The sequence below is a fragment of the Apaloderma vittatum genome, unplaced genomic scaffold (assembly GCF_000703405.1).
Source record: "Apaloderma vittatum isolate BGI_N311 unplaced genomic scaffold, ASM70340v1 scaffold17541, whole genome shotgun sequence".
NCBI classification, from domain to species: Eukaryota; Metazoa; Chordata; class Aves; order Trogoniformes; family Trogonidae; genus Apaloderma; species Apaloderma vittatum.
Genome location: NW_009699802.1, coordinates 1550 through 14488, shown reverse-complemented (window position 1 = coordinate 14488; position 12939 = coordinate 1550). Strand labels below are relative to the sequence as shown.

The following is a 12939-nucleotide window of genomic DNA, read 5'->3' as shown; positions in this document are numbered from 1 at the left end:
CTGAACTTTTGAACAGAATAGAATTCATACCATTCAGCATATATCACCACAAATCATATGTGATTGAATCATATGTGCTTAACCTCACGATTCAGTGATCTCAGATCCATTTTATATTTTTATACCTACATAGGAAAGAGAAGAATACTTTCTTGCTAGCTAGTTACGAAGTTATCTTCTTTCTTACATCAATCAAGTCTTTTAAGATACAAGGCATGTGCTTAGAAAAGTAAATCCTTGTGGAAAGGGGAATTTTCGTTGTAATATCTTAAAGCTTTAAGTTTCAAACCCACAAAATTACTGCGATTAGAACAGATATGCCACCTACGCACTGTAAATACAGGCAGCACACTAAAATAATGTTTAACTGCTTCTACCTTTTTCTTCCACTTTACTAAATTAAAGACACAAGTAATACAGCAAGTAAGAAAAAAAAAAACAACTTTTACACCACTTACATGGGAGGACAGGCTGGAAGACTGCTAGAACAAAGAAAACAAGACAGCCATTGCCTCTAATTTCCAGGAAAAGTACTGTCGTTGGTACTACGACCTGTATAGTCACATGATTTATAAAAAGTGTAACAAATAAATAAGCTGTGGTTATAATGCAACAGTTCCCTACTCCACCTATCATGGTACTGGTTTCAGGAAATCAATTATTACAGTGCCTGCTTGGAAGAAAGTTGGTAAACGAGCCACAAAAGCAAACAGATTCTGCTTTTGTTTCAAGGCGACACACAATGCAGCACCACTAGGACTTTCTAGCACACAGCACAGCTCAGTGCATTTGCTCCCATACATAAATCCTAACTGAAAGAGAGTGACAGAAGAGTGAACGAAATATACCATCCCATTTTGAAACATCTCAGCCCCACTGTCCTGCTGTGTCATCAGATTTTCATGACTTACTCCCTTCTCCTAATTCCCTCTCCAATTCACGCTAGCTTGTTTTTAACATGCACTTTAATGGAAGATTATTTCCTAAATTAAAAAAGTCAGCTATCAGCACCAAATTCAGTAGCAATACAGAGTGAATACCAGGAACTGAAAGGCTAAACATTAGTTTTCAACAATGTATGTAAAATACTTCCGCATTTACAAGAGAATTTAAGCAATAATTAACTCCTGGCATTTTCATCCTCTTTGAAGAATGGAATTCTGCTTTCAACGGTAAGGCTCCCAGCATGATCTGCTGGTCATCAGTATTTTCCTTGCAGCAGGAAATATATGATCAGCAATCAGTACAGCTACCAGACTCTCTGAAGCTTGTGAAGTCAGCTGTATGAAGAAAGGCAGTTAGGGGAGCTGAAGTTTGTTAAAATTTTGCAATGAAAACAATCATTCACTGATTTCAACCTACCTACCTTTATAAAGTCAAAATTTCAGCATATCATTTGATAGACAGAACGAGGTATACAGATTTCTCCCAAAAGGCATATGGTAGGAACAGTTTGGAAAGACAACTGACTGACTTCACCGGCACGAGTTCATCCAAAGGCTGGGAGCAGCACTGAGGGACACCACCAGCACAATCTGATCTTCAGGTCCGAGATGGTTGTGCCTCCGAGTCATCCCACGCCGCAGCGCCTCTCTTCCTGCATCAGTTCCTGTGTTTCAACTGAATCAAGACTCCTTAAGGCAACACAGCTGCAGTTTGAAAGAGGAAGCACGCTGTGATCAGCTATTTGCAGACAAGACCAAGCCCAGGCTGGCTCTTTCCAGACAGATACTTCTCCTGTTGTGCACCAGTTTCAAGCACAGCCCTCCTTGGCACTGTTCTTCCTCTATCTTTACTGTTTTCACTTCTTACTTCTTCCTCTCCCACCCTCACCAAAATGTTCCCATCCTTTTGTTAACTTACAGTCCCTCCATTTCCCCTCAGCTCCCCCGCACCCTGGTTTTGTCCAGCTGGTTTCCTCTAGAACTGTCTCAGTGACCCCGTCTACTCCTTGTAGAGCAGCCTGCCCAGATTTCTTGTCTCCCAGAAAGGCTGGGGCTACACCTGCTCAGCAATTGTGGTGGCTGTGGCCTCTACTGTCACAAGGCAGGACACACAGCGCCTGCACAAAAACTGTCAGGAAGGACAGGATACCAGAGACCTGGGGGGTGTTACAAATCCCACTGTAAGATCATGATCTTCCCGAGATAGCAACTTCCCCAAGAAAAAGTCTTTTTACACTGCTTCCACTTAAATCTGTCTAAACAAGGGTTAAACAAACCCTTCTTTATTTCTGTAGGTGGAGAGCATATGCCTAGGTGTGTGTGCTTCTGCCCGCTATCAGTAAGCCTCAACAGAAACCAACCACACCTTTGTTTGGTTTAAGCCAATTTCTTCCTGGCACAGCTCTATATCACTAGTTACACTGAAGGTGTACGGTGAGGAGAGCAAGGAGCGATGAATACCTTGGTTGTAAAAAACCCACCCACACTTTCCCAAGGACATTTTGCAACACACCACAGGAGATGACACACAAACGTCCAACAGCCTCGCTGCTGGTAGCTGCAGCTCCAGGGCTAACCCTTGCCCTGCCCTGGGGCTCAGGCTGGCAGTGCCGCGGCACAGCCCCAAGCGTGACAGCCTCAACAGACACCAGCAAAATGCTCACATTGAATGGAATCAACCACAGTAGTGTAAACTATATTTGAACAAACCTTATTATGAGCAAGGGAGACTTCATCAGTCTTTTATACTCCACAAGCATGGATCCCTCTCATCAGGGAATCAAAGCAGCCACCAACTTAGTTTCTTCTGACTGCCTTTACCTACCTACGATTTAACTGGAGATTACCTACGCAGAAGAGTCTACAGAGAAAGCAACACAGTGTGATCATGTTCTCTGCCTATCAAACCTAAAAAAGAAAACAAGACCTCCCAAAACATGGTCACTGTTATCAGTGTTTACTCCATATGAGAATCCAATTGTTACCTAAACATGTAGGAGTGCACCAAGTATGAACAGCAATTGCCAGCCAGAAACTTCATGATTCTGTCACAGTATGTTATATATTCTGCCAACAGACAGAACATTTTCTATGGGTGGCACAAAAGTGACTTCACATGTGGCAACCATACTAACTTGGAAGACTCAAAATGCGATGGGTCAACATAAGTACCAGTTTCTTGTGATAAAAAGTGATCATTATGTTTTGGCAAACTGGCTGCATTTGAATGCTGTGTAGGATGCAAAATGCCTCTCCTAAAAATCCTGGATAATGTAAGCTGAAAATCGTGATCAACAGCACTAGACAGCACTCTTCAAAAATCCTCACCCTAATTTAGAGCTAGTAATCATAATTAAAACCCAGTGTTTTGCTGAAATACACTAGGTTTCACTTCAGCTTAAACATCCATGCAGTTAAAACCCTACTGAATCATATAGCCCAACAAAGTGCAGAGGCCAGTCAGAAACAAAGATAAGCCTTACCCCAGTACGTAATTTTTATCTCACCAAGCTCTTAAAAAGAAGAATGAATTTAATATAGTAACAAACAAGAAGGATACACACAAACATAGCAAGGGCTCAAACAAAATATCACGTATCTCAACTCACAAAATGCTCTGTGAGCAGCTTAAGTAACAAGCACCCTCATTTCTCATATGACTGCATTTCAGATCTTAAAATGAGAAATGATAATTAGAAAATTTAATGCCTAACAAAATTAATCAATCTGATAAACTTATACAGATACCCTGCCATATGCTGTATTTTACAGCGTGCAAATCTTCTATGTTTTCTTCCCAGAAGTGACTGGGAAATGACAGTTCACAAAGTTTCACAGAAGGAATACTACACAGCATTTTGGCTTTACTCAGTTTCGGAAAGATCTCATTGTACACAAGGTTTATGTTAGCCATTAGACAGTATCATTGCGTATTGTGGAACAAATCACTAACTTCCATAGCTAACTTGTTCTCCATCAAGTTAAATTTAAATTAGATATAGAAGAAATCCTTTTCCACTTACTACTTTTTCTCCTCTTCATTCCCACTTTTGTCTTTCTCTATGAACATAGCCAATGAATTTACAAACAGGATTTAAAATTGTTAGCCTACGAAAATAACACATTGACCAGACCATTAACAATCATGGTTTAGACATGGAAGACTACACGCAACCCTTATGCTGTCAGAAAAACACTTTTTATATCTGCAGTCTGTGTAGGTACAAAAACATTTAACATAATAGAAGCATGCTTCTCCCAACCCTGATAACTCTGAATATACAGCTGATGCAAATGGATGGTTTTAATTGTGTCTTCTCCATTTGCACAGTTTCTTTGGCACAAAATTGATAAGGCCGTGCCTTGAAGCTAACAGTTCCTCAAGGTTCTGGGTAACTGCCTTAAAACAGGTAGTGTGGTCAATCGCACTTAAATCAAATGTGCTGATGAAAGGATGTACTTTAAAAGCCTCGATGTTGCTGTGAAGGAGGAGGGTCTCTAGGTATTGGGAATATCAATTTTCTTCTCAAGGTATAGGCTGGTTGGGGCATCTGCTTCTTGGTTCCCAAGCGGTCAACACGTCTGCCTACATCTTCATTAACTTCCGTAAGGATTGACAAAATATCCTCACCCCTACAGCCAGAAGAGAAAAAACAAAAAAGAAGAAAAAAAAGGACTTATTAATGAGCAGATGGCACTCCTTTTAACACCTCCCAGATATTTTTACCTAAATCCACTCAAGAAACAGATGGCTCTGCGTTAAAGAATACAGATGAGAGGTTTTGAGGTTTTTTATAATAAACTTCATATTCTCCAGATTCTCTCTATGGTATTAGCAGTGTGTCAAGCAAACAAATCATCAGTTTAACTGATTTTGTCCATCTCAGGACATGGGTTAGTGTTCCTATGTGAATTTGCCTTTGGAGAAAAGAAAAAAGGGAATTCCTCCTATTTTTTCATGGAAGAGCTTAGCAAAGTATTTACCTTGGTACCAACAACTGTAGCTTGCTGCACAGGGCCTGAATATACCAAGCACCCTGTTCAATGTGTCGGAAGGAGACATATCCATCAATTGTGGCCATGCCTAGGAGGAAATCAGCCTCTTCGGGAATACTTTCAGAAGGAGAAACACTGTGTTGCGTGGAAGGCAAGCCAGGGTTTTGTGCGTCAGCTTCAACATAGACAGGACGCTGTATCTCTTTACCCTGGCATGCTTGGATAAAGAAGAGTTTGGGTTTTTCAGCCAGCTGTGGGCATTTCTTGGCAGTGAAGTGGGACATGATTCTACGGATTGATAAAAGTTTCTCATCTTTCCCATAGATTGCTCCTGACTCTCCATGAGATAGGATACAACATATGAAACAGTCCCTGTCTTTGTGAGCTTGCAAATTCTGCCAAGCTCGCATGAGCTCTTCAATCTCCTGAGATGTCCGATCTGTGTACGTCGTCACGTCCAGACCAAGCCATGTGAATACTCGCTCCAGTTCCTCTGTAATCAGAAGAAAGAAAAGGAAAAAATGAGGCAGTAGAAAACCATTTGATGAAGCCACTATGCAAGCTAATCTGGACCAGGAAAGACCTGCCACTTCTGCAGATTCATCCTCACACTAGTATTAACTAAAAGTTAATGGGAATAAAGAAAGATGGCATCAGGTGAAACACAGAGTTCCTGGGTTTACTAGAAGTTTTCAGAAAATACAACGGTAATTTATAATGTATGATGACACACTAACTGAGGTCTCAAATGACACTTGAAAATACCAGGAATTCAGCCCTGAGTTTCAGAGTAGGTATTTCAAAACCTTCCTTATATCATTATTTTCCAGCTGCAGTTTTGACTAGTAGAGCTTCATACACAAGAGACAAACAGAATGAACAGAATAAAATAAGAAGTATGCATAGAGTTGCTTCATTATGGAATTTTGCATTATATTACATAGAATGATGGTTTGGTTAATTTTAGTTCCTTATTACAGATACAGATAAAGGCTAAGTAAAATGAGATTCTTAAAATGATTCAAGAATGATCCAACTGCATCAGAAACTCAGTGGTTATTCATCCTTTAACCCTTTCTCCCCATGGATACACAAATGACATAATTTAACACATATCAAACATTTTACTCTTTTATCAACTAACTAAAATAGAGACAATAAAATACAGAGGAATACTAGACAATCCATTCATGGGAAAATAGAGAGAGTAAATCTCAAAAATCTCACTTCAGTAACTTACCAGCATCTTTGCAAGAACCCTTCCTCTCCAGAAGAGATCCACCAAAGTGAACATTATTAAAAATGAGACAAAATCCTCTGTGTGGTCCATCCATTTTGTAGCTTGTCATCTTCTGTAGAAAGGAGAGGGAAAAACCTTCCAGCCTCAATGCATTTATTGAACTCATTCATCTTTCCTTAACATGTCTCAAAACTGGCATCCAAAAATTAGAGGGACCTAAGACTGTGGATTACTTCTGAAAAGCTGGAACTCAGTGGTGCCTCCTTATGTGAAAAGACGGGGTGAAGCCTCAAACACACTCTGTCATCACACTATCAAACTGCAGAGGAAAGGTTTAGCAGCTGGGTTGCTAAAGGGAGGTATGCAAAGGGAGGATTCACTAGATCAACTCTGCAATCTGAATTGGTGACGAGGATAGAAGTCTCCAACTGTTTCCAACGTCACAACAATATTTTAACTTCAGATGGCAGAGAGTTCACAGTCAAACTGCAGGATGTTAGACATCTGAGTTGGTTTTTGAATTGTTTTTTTTTTTTCTGAGAGTAGTGATGAATACCTGGAGCAAGTAGTTCATACTGATCTACTGGAAAGGGGAGGAAGCAAAACAGAGATCTCAAGTGTATCAACCTGCCACACTACCAGTTTCGCTAAGACTTAGAAGTTACCTCCCACTCTTAAGTCTTAAGTCTTCTTAAGATTGTCACAAAAACCTCAAGTACCATTTCTTCAAGGCCAACCTTGGGCAGAAATCAAGAACTCCCACCCGACCAGTTCCTTTCTGCTCACGAGAGAGAGCAACACCCGCTTCTGTGCATTTTAGTAGAACAAAATGAAGGCAGCAATCCAAGCTCCTCCAACAGCATCAAAAAGTACTTTTCCTACAGCAGTCTGAGTATCAGATGATGGAAGATGTTATAGCACAGACCTTCAAGATATCAAATAGCTCTGAACAAATGTGGCACCTTGCTCCCTCAATATCCATGTTCATCCGACAGAAGGAGACAGAGGGAGAATTCTGCAGCTACACTGCTGCACAAGGTTAAAAAGTGCACATAAGGCTTCTAAGGGAATCTCACAAAAGGGATCTTTTCTCCTGTACCAAGAGCACTGGTTTACTGAGAAAGATTGCTGCATGCCTGCAACAGCTTACTAGAAACTCTTGCCTTCTTTTATCCTTCTCACAAGGTCTTTGCAGGCTATCCCTTCCCACTTTTAATTTCAAGATGCCTTAAGCTTTTTCTAAGCCAGATGCAGAAAGAGAGAACTGTGAAACCATGTCTGTCTCTATGTCTTGCACATTCTGAGGTCCCTTCCAACCCCTACCATTCTGCAATTCTGTGATTCTGCTGCCATCTCCAAAGCACGAAACTTAGGAAAATGCCAAATGTTTTGCCTGTATCAGGAATATAAGCAGATGCATTGATGTGTGGATAACATCAAAGGTACTATATGCCTGTTCTGCCTCCAGCACACCTTTCAATATTGGGAAGTTTCCAGGCTCCAAGGTTAAAATATTCTCTGAACTGTTCCAGTTGATCAGGCAACTCGAAAAACTTCACAGGATACAAGACATCTCATATGTCCTTGCATGATAAACGTCACTACAGGGATGAAGACCTCACACACCAAGGTATTAAAAAAGAAAGATTTAAGAAATTGTCTCAAACCTTGGTCTCATTTTCTATATTGCTGAATTGTCCAGGCAGCTTCAGGTTAATTTCAGAGAAGCCTTGTGTAAGATTAGCTGCTCTATTATCTAGGGAAAAAAACCGACAAAGATATTCATGAAAGGAAATCCAGTGTGGGTGGACATAGCAAAAAGTAGTTTAGCTGAAATATAACATTTGAAATACTTTGTATTTCAAATTTACAAAATACTTTGAAATACTTTGAAATAAATACTTTGAAATACTTTGAAATACTTTGTATTTCAAATTTACAAAGAAATTTGTATTTCTTTGTATTTGAAATACTGTTTCATTGAAAGGAACAATTTCTCCATGAGACAGCACCTTCACATTTGAAGGATTTTTTTCTGGATATGTCTCCACTTACTTTTGTTATACAGATATTTGTGACAAAGGCAAGGTTTCTATTTGTATTTGTATTGTGGAACAGAGATATTCACAGTACAAGGATAGATTCTACCCAAGATATTCAAATCAATTTTTCATTCCGAAATCAGCTTAGAAATAAATTGTATTGTAAGAAGGACCTGTGACATTACTAGCGAAGTTCCCATTACAGATCTATTTTTTTGTTCCCTAATCACTGATAGTAACCAACTACCAGAGCAAGACACCACTGACAGAGCTTGAAAGTGGAAAAATGCTGGCAGATGTTGTACCGGTATATTTTGCAGCTGGTCAATTTGATGTGGAGTCACAAAGATGTATGCAAGGTACCCATCATTATTTGTACAGAATCTTTTCAGAGATCTCATCCAAAATGTAACTTTGTTGCTGCTTTATTTACTACTTCTGCCCTAAAATGCTTGTTTCCTTTTTTAAAAGTCATACACTATTTATTGCATTCAAAACATCCATCTCTGCCATGCAACACTCCTAAGCTCTTCAACATAGCAATCTACACAGGAAAAGAAGTCAGAGGTAAAATCCTGCACCCAAAAAATTAACGTATCAGTTTTAGAAACAGTCATGGTGTCGCATAATCTTGTCCTCTCAGGGATATTTAAACAGAAAACCTGCTTTTTGTTTTTTCAGGAAAGAAATCACCTTTTTGCTTCTAATCTGACCAGCTGCTATTTCACTTCCCAGAAAGCACATTAGTTAGCTTCTAGTAAGTGACTGACAAAGTACACAGAATTTGCCAATTTTCTCTTGCGTCTTATACATAAGAACAGAAATCCTTCAGATCTATCTGTGAAAAAAGCCAAAGATCCTTCCAAGAAGACAGCAAGGTGTGTGTGTTGCACTAAACCACACACTAGAAACTTCCCAGAGAAAGTAATGGAATGCAACATTAAACATACACGGAAAAGAAACCAAACATTTTCAGAAATTCTTACCATAGTTAGGAGAACTGACAGATTTGATTGAGGTCTCCTATTTTTTGAGTGGGGGAAATACCACAATCATTATTATATATGGTAAGTTTTAATTGTGATTTTAGCAAAATAGGCTTAATACAAAGCTTTTAAAAGTAGTAAGTACAAAAGATACTGAATTCCTGAGAGCGGCAAAGCATTTAATCCTGAAATTACGACAGACTTCCCCACTTACAGAAAATCTCACAGAGCTGGAAACAACTATATTTTCTCTTAAAGATAAAGGGAAACAGCAAAGAATTTTCTTTCACTTCCAGATGATCCTCTCACCATAGGGACAGGCAGTCACTACAAACAAAGCAAAGGTCCTTACATAGTCCCATATCCATTCTCCTGGATAGTCAATTATCTGAGTGTAAATCATTATAACTAGTGATTCTAGTCCTGCCTAAGAGACATCTTCTAGCAGTAATTATCAATGAATTATTATGCAGCATGGAAAAAGCACACAAGCTCTCATCATTTCATCATCATCATGAATACAGTCTCTTAGTCTTCTTTTAAAATTCTTCTACGTCTATGGTTTCTTAATAAAATAGCATTGATTTTCTTATTGTGCCAAGTGCCATTCACAAAGGCTTCTCCAAACCCGCTGCACATGTAGAGCAAATATAGCTCAAAGTCCAGTAAATCAAACCCTTCTGATGGTAACCAGCTCACGTTCCTTAGCTCTTGTCTACCAGAACTTCACTTGTAGGAAGTATCCTTAGAAAGATCGTTGTTTTACTTAACTCAGAACTGGGTTAAAACTTCCTCTCTTCCTGTCCTCTTTCCCAAAAAAGATATCAGTTACAGTCCTGGTAAGTTTCCCAATCGAGGTCACCACGCAGCTGCAGGAGGCGTTTAACTGATCAAGAACTAGTGCGTTGAGAAAATGGGACCACTTCCTTTAGCAGCAACAGTTTGGACTCATCATCCAAGTACTGTGTTAAACTTTAGAGAGAATTTAGTGATCAGTCAAAACTTTAAAAATCAGCACCAGCTGACTGACCTGTTCTCTAGAAAGCACCTTTCTAGCCTCTTCTCTCACTCGTCTCTCTTTCTAAGATTATTTTTCCCAACTGCACATGACCAATCGCAGTATTTTTGACTTCTACTGTTTGATACTATATGTAGCTGTATTTGTTACATACTGAAAAAATATGCTTGTTCCCTTCCTAAACCAAATAAGAAAAAACAAAATTTTTCACGGCCTATACGGTTTCAAAATAAAGGCAAGGAAAAAAATCAACCCCTCCCAACACTAAAACCCAAGCCATCAGTGTACCTGTGGGGAAGCAATGTCTCCAATGTGAGACAGTGAAGATTCCTTGACTGGCAGAGTGTTCTCCTGCTGAGGCAGAGACACTAAGAGCAGAAAGAGATTAAATGAGAAAAGCTAAGTGCATTTTAGTTAAACCAGTCTGAATCTGCACACTAGGCCAATACAGATCTTATGCTTTACTGAAAGCAACTTTGAAACATACTCAGAAAGCATGGGGAAATGGAACCCTTGACACACTGGGTGCCCTCACACCTACCAGGGAGATGGCTTTGTATTTCCCAGAATTTGTTTCCCAGTGCTTAAATAAATTGAAATAGGACTTCTTTCCCAGTATGCACAGGATGATGAATGAAGGAAAATTACAAACTGCAGTAAAACCTCTGATAACGCGAATCACACATTTAACAACAAAGCCTACCATGTGTTAGATGTACGTGCATGCAGTTTGCCTCGCCAGCTTATTAGCAGGCAATTGTTGTGTTGTAGTGCACATTTATAAATCATGAAGCATCTTTTACAGGACAGGCATCATAATGTCAGTACTATTCATTGGGACATGGAGAAGAGTAACATAACTACAAACAGAGTTTAGGTTTCCCAGTCTGTTCTGTATGTGCTGGACTGCTCTGTGTGGCCACAGATATTACAGCATGTCCCTAATGGAGTTCAGGTCGGAAGTAACACAAGCTGGGGACTATTACGCCAAATTTGTGTGTGAAGATGAGAGATCTCACCCTGGGTCCTGTTCCAGCAATGCACACAAAAGACCTTGAGACAGAGTTACCCAGACCCTTCTAGCGTTTCGTGCATTTTAGTGAACCCACACCCTTACTCTGGTCTTCTCACCTTTTGTCCTTTTGTAGTGATTTACTGTTTCCAGGAGATCAGGTGAAACCTTCATACAGATTTCCTCCAGCACCTGTACATTGTCTTCAGCTAAAAGGCCCTGCTTTTCCAATACAATCAGCAATTCCAGAGTGGACTGATGGCCAAAATGACAGAACAAAATATAGTTACTGTTCCTTAGAACTCAGCAACTGCCTCAGCCCTGTCTGCCTCAGTCACTCACATCCTGCCAACAAGGTCCAGTCAATTTTATGTCACTGTGGGAGGTGGAAATGTTCCTTCATGAAAAACTACTGGTAGCAATATTATTTGGTTTGGTCTTGTTTAAATAGATTCACCCAAAACATATCAATGACCCTTGGCTTCGAGAAGGCTTTGTTGCCGTGAAATGGTGCTAACAGCATATGGACAGGAATCTCCTTTGTGCATGGTTCAAGCAGGGCAAATATTTGATTTGTCACCCTTTTATGATCTAATCCAAGACTGTGGACTGTCACGCCTGTGGACCTCGGCACAAAGCACCAAATTCCAAGCTTACCTGTCAACTGCTTCTTCCTTGCTAAGCCTATAAATACTGACTAGCCTAGCTGCAGATTCTGCCCTACTCAGCCAAATACTTTTCATGCATTTCCTCCTATTTCTCCTCCTTCCCTTCCCACCAGATACACATTTGGCTGTCTCCTCACATACAAGAGTTACCCATCGCTTTGGAAGATAGTTTTGCAGGAGGAATATGATTTCCGTCAACATCTCATTGGTAATGTTCTCTGACAATTCATACAGCATCTGCCTGTAACAAAGATCCAGTGAGACAAAAGCAGAACAGAAGACACTGAAAAAACTAAAAGCAATCTCAGAATTTAAAAATGGAAAGGGAAACAGTATAGCACAGATAGCAGTAATGGAGAGAAATGAATCCCATGACAAGCTTACCTGTACAGAGACACTCTTCCTCTCTCATGCAGACATTCTTGCACCTTCTCCTTGGTATAACCAAGTTTCCTGAGCAAGGAGTGACATTTAATTCTGTATAAGAGTTCAGCTAGTAGGAAAGTATCTTCTTCATTCAGATATTCTTCAGCCATGAGAAGCTGAAAGATGTCCACAGCTGACTTCACATGTTCTAGCTTTTTGAAAGGGAGCAAGTCAGCACAGAGAAATTTTAGTGCTGCTACATCTTCAGACACCAGATCTTCATCAATAAGCAGAAGCTGCTGATGGAACTTCAAGCTGAAATCACACTCCATATTGCTGGAACCAACAGTTTCTCTGCCTGAAAATAGAAAGCAAACACTAGTAACACTTGAATCTTCTGTAAAACAATCTTTGTAATAAAATTTCATCTGACAGTTGTTTGGAAGCCCTGAATTCTCTGTAGAAGAAAAGTTTCCCTTTAAATAAATTTGAAACTTCCTTCCTTTGCCAAACACAAGACTACTACAAAGACTAGACTGGGCACAAGCTGTGAACAACCCAGGCTAAATCTGAAGTTAGGCTTGCTCTGAGCAGAAAACTGCGCTAGATTACCTCAAGAGGTCCCTAAGTTCTTCTACTTCTTTCAAACACCTTCCACACTGACATC

The 12939-nt window shown here is 39.8% G+C and overlaps 1 protein-coding gene across 1 annotated transcript; it reads right to left on the bottom strand.

Moving 5' to 3' along the window:
• Positions 1-4405: 4405 nt before the first annotated feature.
• Positions 4406-12619, bottom strand: CASP10 (caspase 10, apoptosis-related cysteine peptidase). The gene is made up of 9 exons (XM_009878550.1): positions 12291-12619; positions 12048-12147; positions 11358-11493; positions 10515-10594; positions 9209-9245; positions 7848-7936; positions 6181-6292; positions 4929-5433; positions 4406-4577 (listed from the first exon to the last, which is right to left on the bottom strand). The coding sequence occupies exons 1-9, from the start codon at positions 12602-12604 to the stop codon at positions 4406-4408; spliced, it is 1545 nt and encodes a 514-aa protein (XP_009876852.1). The 5' UTR covers positions 12605-12619.
• Between the last annotated feature and the right edge of the window lie 320 nt (positions 12620-12939).